Raw genomic sequence first — 12,717 nt, forward strand, 5'->3', positions numbered from 1 at the left:
AATCTGTGAGCAATAAAGTATTATATTTGGTTATATGGTGGATATAACCAAGCAAGGATTTATGTAATGTATACTTAGCCTTTGTCAAGCGATCTTGAATCAGTATATCCAAATCTTTGTTCCATACTTCTGGAAACACTTAATATTTTCATCTAATAAACTTCCAAAGGATCATGTTAAATTCTGATGTGAAATTTTTGTGTGTGAACATTAAAAAAATTTCTGTAGTGGCCAGTTAGCGATAAAAAGAGAATCTAATAATGCTTTAATAATTCAGTGCCAATTTTTCTTTTGAGAGGTTTGTCAAATCGCCAGCAGAGAATTCCCCTGGCATGGGGAAACTCGATGTTGGCATAACTATACTGGGTGTGGGCTCTGTGCCTGCCACCCCACCACTCCTGGCATGGGCAGTGTGCTAGAGGTGCGTAATGGCCATAGCAGAGTTCTGCTTTGCTCCACCAACCTCCACTGGTGTAGGATCTATTAAAGATCTTAAACCAGATGTTAGATCTTCCTGCCACAGTTCTAAGTGGTGATGCAGTTGGGGCTGGCCACAAGGATCAGAGAGCTCTGGCACAGGAGAGAATCTGCCCTAAACTCACTCTTCAAAAGAAACATACAGGATTATTTTCTTTCTCAACCATGTATTTTTGTTATACTTGACCAACCTAAGACAAAACCTTAAGTATCTTTAATTCCTGAAAATGACATTTCTTAGGATGCTATTTCCAGTGACCGCTTGGAATTCATACAACCCAACTACTGGACAACTGGCTCGGAGACAATGTTCTGCCATCAATACCACCCTGATTAGACCAATCTTCCTTGTGGGGAAAGGTGAGAGGTATCAGGCTTAGATTAAGTCTGGCAACAGCACATAGTCTTGCTTAGTACAAAAGACTAGGATGCTTAATTAAATAATAATTTTATGTTACAAACTGGGGCCTTGGTAATTGTGAAAGTCATAATGTTGCCATTCTTGTATTGTCCTTAAGGATGTTGCATAAATGTATAACCTTCAATAAAGGAGAGATACACCTCCTCTCTCTCTTAAGGGTTGTTTAAGAAAATTGAACAAACTTTTGTGATGTTTTTGACAGGAGTGATTTGTGATTTTTTTTTTTTTTAGGATTTTTTGTGAGAGAGACTAAAAATGGGTAAAATTTCAAATGGATATAATAGTTGTAGAAAATGACCATTGTAATGTGATGGATATGATCTCAAAGTTTAAGAAGGAGACAATACTATTTGACTAAATGTGTTTGTATTTTCTGTAGTGGTGTGGTATATTTCATTAGAAAATAAAACTGATGTTTACTTTTAGTCCATACTATTTAAAATCAGGTGGTGTCCACTCTAACTAGAAATCTGTTTTTTGGTTTTCTGTGGGATTCTGTTTTTTTAACAGAGCTATGGGGGCACTGATTCACACACATTGTTTTTGGGATCTAAACACTGCCTTTTTCTGTAGCTCGCATAAGAAATGTGTGGTTTTCTAAGGAGAGCTCAGATAAATCATCAGGTTATCTGCAAACAGAGCTTCCTTTTTGAATTCCCAGTATATTTTTGTGATCTGATGTCTATAGCTAGATTTTCAATTACAGTGTCATATAAAAGTGATCAGTTTTCATTTGGTGGAATGGGAACCAGGTTAGTGTATGGGATAATCGTTCTCCTTCAATTTCCCAACAATTCAACACTAATACTTTACAGGTTTATTGTGTATTTCTTTGTTACTGGAATCCAATTAATTTAAACGGAAAAGCTTTATTAATTGTCCTTTTAAAATCTATATTAACATTGATTTCTGAAGGCTGTCCGCAGTCTATGTCTGCAACAACCTGATGTTCTAGTTGCCTGTGGGACAAGATGGAGGATTTAGAATTAGGGAACCACAGCTGAAACTAAGAATTCGAAAGGTTTATATATTGTCAGAGGGTGGAATTAATATGTCTTATCTTAGCAATTAATATTTTAGAGCACAGTGGATGTTGGATATGTACTTTGTTTTCATCTTTATTGCACAAAAATCTTGGACAGGTATTAGACCAATTGAAATGTTTCCTTCCTTAGCAAATAGGTTACAAGTGATAAGTATTTTGCAAACTACCGCAGACCATAGCCTCTTTCCCTAACCTCTGTTTGTCATTAATGGCTATTAGCCAGGATGGGTAAGGAATGGTGTCCCTATCCTCTGTTTGTCAGAGGGTGGAGATGGATGGCAAGAGAAAAATCACTTTATCATTACATGTTAGGTTCACTCCCTCTGGGGCACCTGGCATTGGCCACTGTCAGTAGACAGGATACTGGGCTGGATGGACCTGTGGTCTGACCCAGTATGGCCATTCTTATGTTCTTATGTTCATATTTCATGCCCCAACAGACATTTCCCAGAAGAGCAATGCAGAGGCATTTTCTCAGAGATTTTCTGATAGAAACATAGAAGTAGTCATTTGTGAGATCTTCTGTGTGTCCTGCTCTTATGAGATTCAGATGATGTATTGACAAAAATCAATTTAGGTTTGCAAAAATTAGTCATGTCTGCTTTTTCTATCTATTGCTTCCCTTACAATTAATTTTATCCAAGTTTTTTGGAGAATGAATTAGAAACTACCTAACATATGGACATTTTCATTATACAGCCATGACAATAAAGAAAACTGATGTGAGATCAATATTCTTTTATTTCAAATTATGCATAACCTCTAATTTGGTTAATGGGAAAACTTTTTTTTTTCATCTTGTAAAATATGTACACATCATTGACTAACAAACTCAGGGAATTTAATAAACAAACTCAGCATGTTAACTTTTTATGTAATCTTGACTGTCATTAGTGGGTTACGTTTATTGAGAGTATACTAGCTGCAGTGCAACACACAATATAGAAAACTATCCAGATCTGAGATCTCATCTAATTTTAAGAATAAAGATCTAAGAATGCATGGTTCAGCAAATCACCTTCTTTAGCCGTCACAAAAATATAATCTTTAATGATCATTTGCTACATATATAATTTCAGTTTTAACATTTTTCTATAAATCTGTGACAAACCATGAAATTTGATATTTTCACCATAGCCAACACATGAAATCTGTGAGCTTTGTGATTTGCAAAGGGCCTTATTTTCATGATGACCCATCTGTGATGAAGTGGGAGTTCTGTCTGTACCACTTCTGAATTTTGGATAATTTTATGAAATTGTATCATGAAATCATTGTGTCATTGAAAACGTATAAATATGTGGATCCATCATGAATTAGCATGTCATGACCTGGGAGAGACAATGGTGAGTGATTGGCACTCAATGATTGTGTATTCAAAGTAAAACACCTTGGGACAATAGGTATGCTCTACCTGGGAGAAGACACTTCCTCCTTTTGTCTGAAGGGAGGGTGGGGTTTGGAAGTAATGGAAAATCACCAAAAAGGCAGAACAAAAGAAGCAGGTGACTCTAGAAGGAGTCTATAAATGGACTCACGGGAGGTGGGGGGGGGGGTGAGGAATGGATAAGGGGGGAGTCATTTTGCATGAGATTAAGACAGGGGCAGGAAGTGTGGGGCAGGAAAGAGCAAGGTCCCAGACGCTAGATAAGGCCCCCATGAAGGAGAGAGACTAGCTAGCATCCTCACCCACAACCACTTCAGATTTGGGGACAACTTATACCTTCAAGTCAGTGGCACTGCTATGGGTACCCACATGGCCCCACAGTATGCCAACATTTTTATGGCTGACTTAGAACAACGCTTCCTCAGCTCTCGTCCCCTAGTGCCCCTCCTCTACTTGCGCTACATTGATGACATCTTCATCATATGGACCCACGGAAAGGAGGCACTTGAAGAATTCCACCTGGACTTCAACAATTTCCACCCCACCATCAACCTCAGCCTGGACCAGTCCACACAAGAGAGCCACTTCCTGGACACTACAGTACAAATAAGTGATGGTCACATAAACACCACCCTATACCGGAAACCTACTGACCGCTATACGTACCTACATGCCTCCAACTTCCATCCAAGACACATCACACGATCCATTGTCTACAGCCAAGCCCTAAGATACAACCGAATTTGCTCCAACCCCTCAGACAGAGACAAACACCTACAAGATCTTTATCAAGCATTCGTAAAACTACAAAACCCACCTGGGGAAGTGAGGAAACAGATTGACAGAGCAAGACGGGTACCCAGAAATCACCTACTACAGGACAGGCCCAACAAGGACAATAACAGAACACCTCTGGCCATCACATACAGCCCCCAGCTAAAACCTCTCCAGCGCATTATCCACGATCTACAACCTATCCTGGAAAATGATCCCTCACTCTCACAGACCTTGGGAGGCAGGCCAGTCCTCGCTTACAGACAACCCCCCAACCTGAAGCAAATACTCACCAGCAACTACACACCACACCACAGAAACACCAACCCAGGAACCTATCCCTGTAGCAAACCTCGTTGCCTACTCTGTCCCCATATCTACTCTGGCAACGGCATCAGAGGACCCAACCACATCAGCCACACCATCAAGGGCTCATTCACCTGCACATCCACTAATGTTATATATGCCATCATGTGCCAGCAATGCCCCTCTGCCATGTACATTGGCCAAACCGGACAGTCCCTCCACAAAAGAATAAATGGACACAAATCGGACATCAGGAATGGTAACATACATAAGCCAGTAAGTGAACACTTCAATCTCCCTGGTCATTCTATTACAGATTTAAAAGTCACTATCATTGAACAAAAAAACTTCAGAAACAGACTTCAAAGAGAAACAGCAGAACTAAAATTCATTTGCAAATTCAACACCATTAATCTGGGCTTGAATAGGGACTGGGAGTGGCTGGCTCATTACAGAAGCAGCTTTTCCTCTCCTGGAATTGACACCTCCTCATCTATTATTGGGAGTGGACTACATCCACCCTGATTGAATTGGCCCTGTCAACACTGGTTCTCCACTTGCGAAGTAACTCCCTGCTCTCCATGTGTCAGTATATAATGCCTGCATCTGTAACTTTCACTCTATGCATCCGAAGAAGTGAGGTTTTTACTCATGAAAGCTTATGCCCAAATAAATATGTTAGTCTTTAAGGTGCCACCAGACTCCTTGTTGTTTTTGTAGATACAGACTAACACGGCTACCCCCTGATAGCTAGCATGCAACAGCCTCCATGAGGAGGGGATATATAAGTTGCCTGCCTGCCTGCCTTCCTGAACCCAGATGCTCCCCCAAGGAGTCACAAGGGAAGGGTGAGCTAGAAAGTAAGGGACATTGCGTTTAGGATGTTTTATGTGATCGGTATTCTCTTCTGCTTAATTTGTTAAGAGCATAACATTGTTAGATTGTACAAAGTGTGTGTGTATTGGCTGTTTCACAAGTACTATATGACCCTGAAAGAGTTAAACTGTAAACCAGAAGCTTCACACCTTTGGGAGGAGTTCTGGGAGTGGGGAGTCTGAAGCGTCAGCACTGCACTCACAGTGGCTAAGTGTTTGGTGGCTAAGGTTCCAGCACTCAGAGTGCAGGAGTGCCAGATAGCTCTGCACCCTGACAGCATGCCTAGGTTCCCCAAGATTGGGGTACTGGCTGAACTTCATTCAGGCTCAAAGGGCTTGAAATACCCTGGGGATATCCTACATAGTAGTCCTTGTGACTGGCCAGGAAGGATCTGTGACACCTTTATCTCTGAACATAGAGTTTTTTTATCTAAAGCAAATCAGTTTACTACACTGAGATTTATTACATGCCTAAAACATTGGAGTTTTTTGTGATTTTGAAACACAGTATGTAAAATTCCAAATACAAGCTAGTCCTTTCCATTCTCTCTTTATTGCCCCTTTCTGTTAGACTTCTCTGATTTTTCAAATTAGTAAGTCACTCTTTGTAACTCAGGATACAAGAAAAATCTGTAAACAATAGGAATTAGCAGAACGGCATACAGCAGCTAAAAGGGATAGACTACATTCTGTTTTTGAGGACACAACATTTAGATGTTACAACAACCTCACAAGTGATAAAAGAACCACTCTAGTTAGAAGACCCGACATACACAGACAAAGATCAGGACTCCCTCCTCCTATTTTTTCCCATAGTTGTCTCCTCATGTAATAAAATGAAGACCAGACTCACAGGCTCTCAGCTATTTTTTTTTTCATAATTTGGGATCTCACTTTAATATCTGGCTCTTACACAAAACAATCTCCATTAAATCCTGGCCCCACTGAAGGCAATGGCATAACTCATATGTAACATCAGTCTATGCCAAGTCCTGTTTTGGTTGCACTTGTGACTTCTATAGATATATTCTCCTAAGATTAAGCTTTGTATACACTTGTTCTTTACAAATATATTTGAGACTTACTGAAGCACATCAGCTTCCTATGTGTCATGTAATCAGAGAATCAGTTCAATTAATTATTTCAAGAAGTCCAGTAATTCCAGAAGTATGAGAAAAATATTTCTAGGAGTGGAGGGCTTTTAGCAGACAAAGACTTGAGAAGATACAATGGCTGGAAGCTGAAGTTAGAAAAATTCTTTATGGAAATAAGGTGCAAGTTTGTAACAGTGAGAGTGATTAACTTGCAAGGAATACAGTGGATTCTTCATCACTAAAGCCTTTAAATCAAGAAAATATATCTTTCTAAAAAGATATGCTCTAGTTCAACAAGAAATTTGCACTTATTGGAGGAATCACTAAGTTACGTTCTATGCCCAATGTTATGTAGGAGATCAAACTGGATGATCTGTTCCAGCTTTTATGAATCTATGGAAAAGTATGCTTGATTCAAATCCCATTAAACTTGATGGAAAGAATCTCATTGACTTCAATAGTCTTAGAATACAAACCTAATTCAAGACACCAATCAAGTATCTAAAGCAGTGGTTCTCAAACTGTGTCCAGAGTTTGGGTTCCATTTACATTTTAACCAAAAAATTGTCTCATGGACCATCTACCTTTCACTTGCAAGTTAAATAAGCTATATGGTCAATTTTACCTTGTATTAAAATATTACCCTCATACTTACTCATACAGATTCTTCAAAGGTGCAGTTAAAATGGCAAGTGCAGAGAGCAGATTGTTGCAGTGGTTGTGTATTTTATAGATCTTGGCATCTTTGTCTTTATGTGGATTCAAAAGTTCCTGCACTGAGCAGCAAGCTGACCACAGCATATTTTCAGTAGTTACTAAAATCGCTGTGACATCAATTCTGTTGGGAAGAAAGGGTGAAAATGTCAGCCATGGAAGTAGTCTGATGGTGAAATCTCATCTGAGTTATCAATGCACTTTCCTACCATACAGAAAATACAAACTCCTTATTTGAAATGGCTGGAATTGTTAAATGACATAAAGGCTCTCTGTAAGTAATACCCACTACAAACTAATACATAATCAATCAATTTCTGGTCAGAAAAAAATATTTTATTTGGTTCTCTTAATAAACAAATTTCTGGTCAGAAGAAAATATTTTATTCAGTTCTCTTAATAAACAATAGTTGACACAGCACGTGAAGATAGAGCCATATTTCTGGCTCTTCAATCCTTGCTTCTGCTACTCCCCATCATCTTCCCTATTAACATCCAGCCCTCTGCCCCCTACCCTACAACCCTCTTTTCACTGCCAGAGTCACCAGTTACCTACTACTCCTCCCTTGTCACTTTCTAGCCCCCTGAACTCCTCACTTTCACTTTCCAGACTCTTTCTGCCAATGCCCCATGCTCTCTCCCCAATATAAACACCCTATTACCAATTTCTTCACATTGTCCAGGAAGCAGATATTCTGCAGGCCTGATATGACCAATCTCTGCCACCAGATGCTATATAATAACTGCAAAACAACTTCTACCACCAGTAAGACAATGCTGCTACAGGAGACCTGTAGCACAAGAAGGAGGTAGACAAGCGTGGGAAGCAAGGCCTGTAGAGAATTCAAAGAAGAAGAACCTTGTGTACCTTCCCCACCAAGGAAATAGGAGGAAAGGTGTGGGACTCAGTAGTTTCACAGCCCTATTTTCCTTTCTCACATGGGTGGGCACTGCTCTAACTCTGACTCCAGCAGGCACAGAAAATGCAGCTTGGCCACAGAACTGGTGGTAATGGAACAGCGCGTGCACACACACACACACACACACACACACACACACCAGCAGGAGACTGTCAAATCATGGCTCTTCCATCCTGCTTGTGTGAACTGTAAAAGGGAAAAAGGTTGGGTTTAAATTTTACTGGGGAATAGCAACTTAGTTTAAATAATATTACAGGATGGGAATTGCAGTGCACACACTACATTCAAATCCAACTGGAAAGAATGACTAGTAGTCGGTGAACTGATTTTGGATAATTTTATGAAATTGTATCATGAAACCATTGTGTCATTGAAAACGTATAAATATGTGGATCCATCACGAATTAGCATGTCATGACCTGAGAGAGACAATGGTGAGTGATTGGCACTCAATGATTGTGTATTCAAAGTAAAACACCTTGGGACAATAGGTATGCTCTACCTGGGAGAAGACACTATCTCCTTTTGTCTGAAGGGAGGGTGGGGTTTGGAAGTAATGGAAAATCACCAAAAAGGCAGAACAAAAGAAGCAGGTGAATGATTTTCAGTCTGTGAACCTTTATAGGTGCCCAAATGATTGAGGCAAGGTGATATGACTAGTTCAACTAGTAACCAACTAGACAATGCCTGGCACAAGGTCACAGAACCTTGACCTAATTAAAAAAATAAAATTCAATATAAAATAATAGATATGATAGATTCAGACATCTGAAGTAAGGATGTAGTCAAATAAATGCATAATACTCTACACTACGAGTTTAGGTCGAATTTAGCAGCGTTACATTGATTTAACCCAGCACCCGTCCACACGACAAAGCCTTTTTTTCGATTTAAAGGGCTCTTAAAATCGATTTCTGTACTCCTCCCCGACGAAGGGATTAGCACGGAAATCAACATCGCTGGGTCAAATTTGGGGTAGTGTGGATGCAATTTGACGGTATTGGCCTCCAGGAGCTATCCCAGAGTGCTCCATTGTGACCGCTCTGGACAGCACAAACTCAGATGCACTAGCCAGGTACACAGGAAAAGCCCTGGGAACTTTTGAATTTCATTTCCTGTTTGGCCAGTGTAGTGAACTCAGCAGCACTGGTAACCATGCAGTCCCCCTAGAATGTTTCTACGTTCCCCCTATCATCTTCGTCCCTGAGGTTATCATTGATTAGAAGGCAAAAAAAAGCACTCGAGCTCATGCAGTCCTCCCGCACTGATAGGACACAGTGTAATGCATGGAGGCATTCAGTGGCAGAAGCCAGGAAAGAATTGCTGTGTTTGCTTAATGGCAAAAGTATCATGCCTCATTAGCGATCCTGCCCGAGCCAGGTCGCTGTCTCAGCCTTGGGCGGGGGCATGACCGCTTTGTGAGCAGGAAGGCCATAGATACAGACACTGAATTTGGTAGCTTCTGTAGCTAGAGAAAACATTCTTGTGCATTCGGCAAAGTCTGTGGCAAAAAAAGAGAAGGCCCGTAGTGTAGCGGCTATCACATTCACCTAACACACGAAATGTCACCAGTTTGAAACCGGGTGGAAACAGGTCACTATTCCTTTTTCTGACTCCCCTCCTGCATTTTTAGTCTTAGAACAGACCTCCCTGTGAAATTTTACTTTGAATTATATCAATTATGAGTTAAATAATATGGAAGCTCTCTCTCAGTTATAGTCCCAGGTTCCTTACCCTTTCAGCTGCTCTGATAAATTAACATTTTTGTTAGGGGCGGGGGAAAATTTTCATGAAGCCTTTTATAGGGACTAATGTAATCTAGGACTCTGAAATAATCTTAACGTGGCCCATAGAGTGCAATCCTTCATTCTGGATTTGTCATTCCACAAGTTGAACTGCTCCTTACTACTGTCCAGGCTTCATGAGCCATGGGAGCAAGGGGCAGGCTGGGGTGGGTGTGACCGCACGGTAATGCCGGCTGGGAGAGCAGCCTGAGGCAGAAGCCTCCAGCTCGCATGATATTCCAGGCAGGACTGAATCTCCATGAGATGAAACTTAAAGAAGAGAATGACCTGGAGTCACTCCCATTCAGTGCTCTAAGAGGAGGATAGCCATATCTGTCCAGGCACCCCTGATTGACCTCACCGAGGTCTGCCAGCTGAGCGGGGCTTGGGACTCCGGCTGGCAGGAGCCAGCGGACGGAGCCCCAGACCAGCAGCGGGCTGAGCCATTCACCCCGCTGCCGGTCTGGGGCTCCGTCTGCCGACCCGTTCAGCCCACTTCCTGCCTGGGGTTCCGATCATCCAAGCAGGCAGTGGGCGGAGTGGGTCTGGTGGACGGGACCCCGGAAAAAAGGCACGAAACGATTGTCTGCCATTGCTTTCGGGGGGTGAGGTGGGGAGGGGGTGCTGACGACATGTACCCAGAACCACCCGCGACAAAGTTTTTGCCCCATCAGGCATTGGGAGCTCAACCCAGAATTCCAATGGGCGGTGGAGACAGCGGGAACTGTGGGATAGCTACCCACAGTGAAATGCTCTGAAAGTCGATGCTAACCTTGGTACTGTGGACGCACTCCGCCGAGTTAATGGTTTTAAGTGGGGACACACACAATCGACTGTATAAAATCGATTTCTAAAAAATCGACTTCTATAAATTCGACCTAATTTCGTAGTGTAGACATACCCAAAGGGTGAGATTTTCAAAGATATTAAGGCACCTAGGGATGCAGAAAGGCACCTAGTGGGATTTCCAAAAATCCTAACTCCCAGTCCCACTAAGTTCCTATCTGAATCTTTAGGCATTTAAATTCCTTTGAAAATCTGGCCCAAAGTGCACAAAAAGTTCTCTATCGTGGTCTCATGGGTTTATAATGTCACTAGAAGTTCACAGTAAAAATACAGCCTTATAAAGCACACTTATGCAATACATTGTAGTATGAATATATACTAACTAGTCAAAGAAAATATGTTTTTAATGTATGACTGGATAATTCACTTAGAGACAAAGCCAAGAATTACCCTTTTAATGAGTAGAAGAGAAGTTTATCTATAAATGGAGTGCCCTGTTTATTAAAATAAACAAAAAGGTTCTTCTTGTCCAGTAACTTAAATCAACTTCATGCAAAGCTGAAAAATACCAGATGCATCAGAAACTGTAGCAGGACTTTTATATCCTGCAAATTATAGGACATTTTGCAAGAAAATGATCAGGAAAGGTGTTTTCATGTCAGGAGATACAGTAACTATCGTATTCTGTGTTGGTTAATCTCACAAAATGGAGTACCTGATATTAGGGGCTTCCCTTTGCCGCCGCCCCCCCACCCCCCCGTTCTTGTCACGCAGACAGAAAGCAGAAGACCGGAAGTCAGAAGTGCAGGCAATGCAATATTTATTGGGGTTAGTTTCAAGCAAGTATATCCATAGCTCTGATGCCGCAGAGCCTTTACCCGTGTCCCCATTTCCTATTCCCACCACCTCCTTCTTAACAGGCCTAAATATACCTGCAGTGAACGCCCCTGATCCCACCCTTTTTGATTTATGGTCATGCTCCATTTTGGAGTTTCGTGAGTCTGGGGTCTTGGTGCCACCTCTTTTGTATCGGAAGGAAGGGGTAAGGAATGAGGTTGTGTTCTGGCCAAGGCCAGGCCTTTCTTTGGCTTTTAGTGTTTCTTATACCCTCCTCCCCCCTCCACCGCCATCCCATGGTTGCTTGATCTTGGCTTGCAAGAGGAGCCAGGCAGCCTTCCAGTATATGCTTATATGTTAAACTCCCACCGTACCCAGTAACACATTTAACTCTATCCCTTATCTTTTCTCATTATACTAACAAAACCCATCTGGCTGGGCAGAAGCAACATACAGTGTCTTTGTTCTTTGTTCACACATATTAAAAATGATACAAGAGTATCAAAAAAATCAAACCCAAAATTCTATCTCAAGCTAACAAACAGGCCTATATACGAACACTTGAGCATGCAGAAATACTGTCTAGTAGTATTTTCGAATTATATTTAAGGATATAAATCACAGAGAATTTAGTATAGGATTAAAGCATAAACAAGAACTGGGAAATCTGTGGTTTATTTCCGGCTCTTACATACACTGTGATACCTTGGACAAGTCACTGTGCCCATCTGTGCCTCAGTCTTCCCATCTGTAATATGGGTTTACAATACTTCTCTAACTCACATAGATGTTGTAAGACTTAATTCACTGATGTTTGCAAAGTACTTTATGAAATTCTTGGATGACAGGCACTTTAGAAATCTTCAGTATCATTAGCAAATTTTACATCTCAATCTCTGTTGCATTTCTACATTTACAGCCTTCAGCAGGAGTTATGTGAATATATTGTCCCAGATGGATTTACTGTCCATGCAGATGATTGATTTTCTTGAGATTAGTTTAAATCCCATGGCCACCATGATCATCATAGACCCTGGCATGTTTCAGTAAAGAGCAGGGCAAGTTCACTTTACTGATTGCTGTAACTAAACAGGAGAATGGAAAGGAAGGAATAAGGTATTAGGACAAGTTTGCTGCAAGAGCTGCCTGCCCTTTTATTGCTTTTAGACAAAGCCCTTGCTCCAGCAAAGTTTAGGAACCTGATAGGACAGTCTTCAGCTGGAGCACTTGCCTGTCCTGGAGCTGCCAGAAGAGCAGGGCCTTTAATTCATGGATCAGTCCCTTGACCCTCACCCAA

At 41.3% G+C, this 12,717-nt stretch overlaps 1 protein-coding gene across 8 annotated transcripts in view; it reads right to left on the bottom strand.

Annotated features, from left to right (window-relative positions):
* The window catches only part of KIAA0825 (KIAA0825 ortholog), a 419,242-nt gene that overhangs the window by 241,461 nt on the left and 165,064 nt on the right, over positions 1-12,717 (bottom strand). For all 8 annotated transcript variants that reach the window (XR_010588808.1, XM_005306902.5, XM_065550182.1 and 5 more), the window contains one exon: positions 7,035-7,217. Coding sequence is in view for 7 of the 8 variants with exons in the window: in XM_005306902.5 (XP_005306959.2) it covers positions 7,035-7,217 (183 nt within the window). In the remaining variant the exon portion in view is untranslated. The remainder of the gene's footprint in view (positions 1-7,034; positions 7,218-12,717) is intronic.

The sequence above is a fragment of the Chrysemys picta genome, chromosome 6, assembly GCF_011386835.1.
Source record: "Chrysemys picta bellii isolate R12L10 chromosome 6, ASM1138683v2, whole genome shotgun sequence".
NCBI lineage: Eukaryota > Metazoa > Chordata > Testudines > Emydidae > Chrysemys > Chrysemys picta.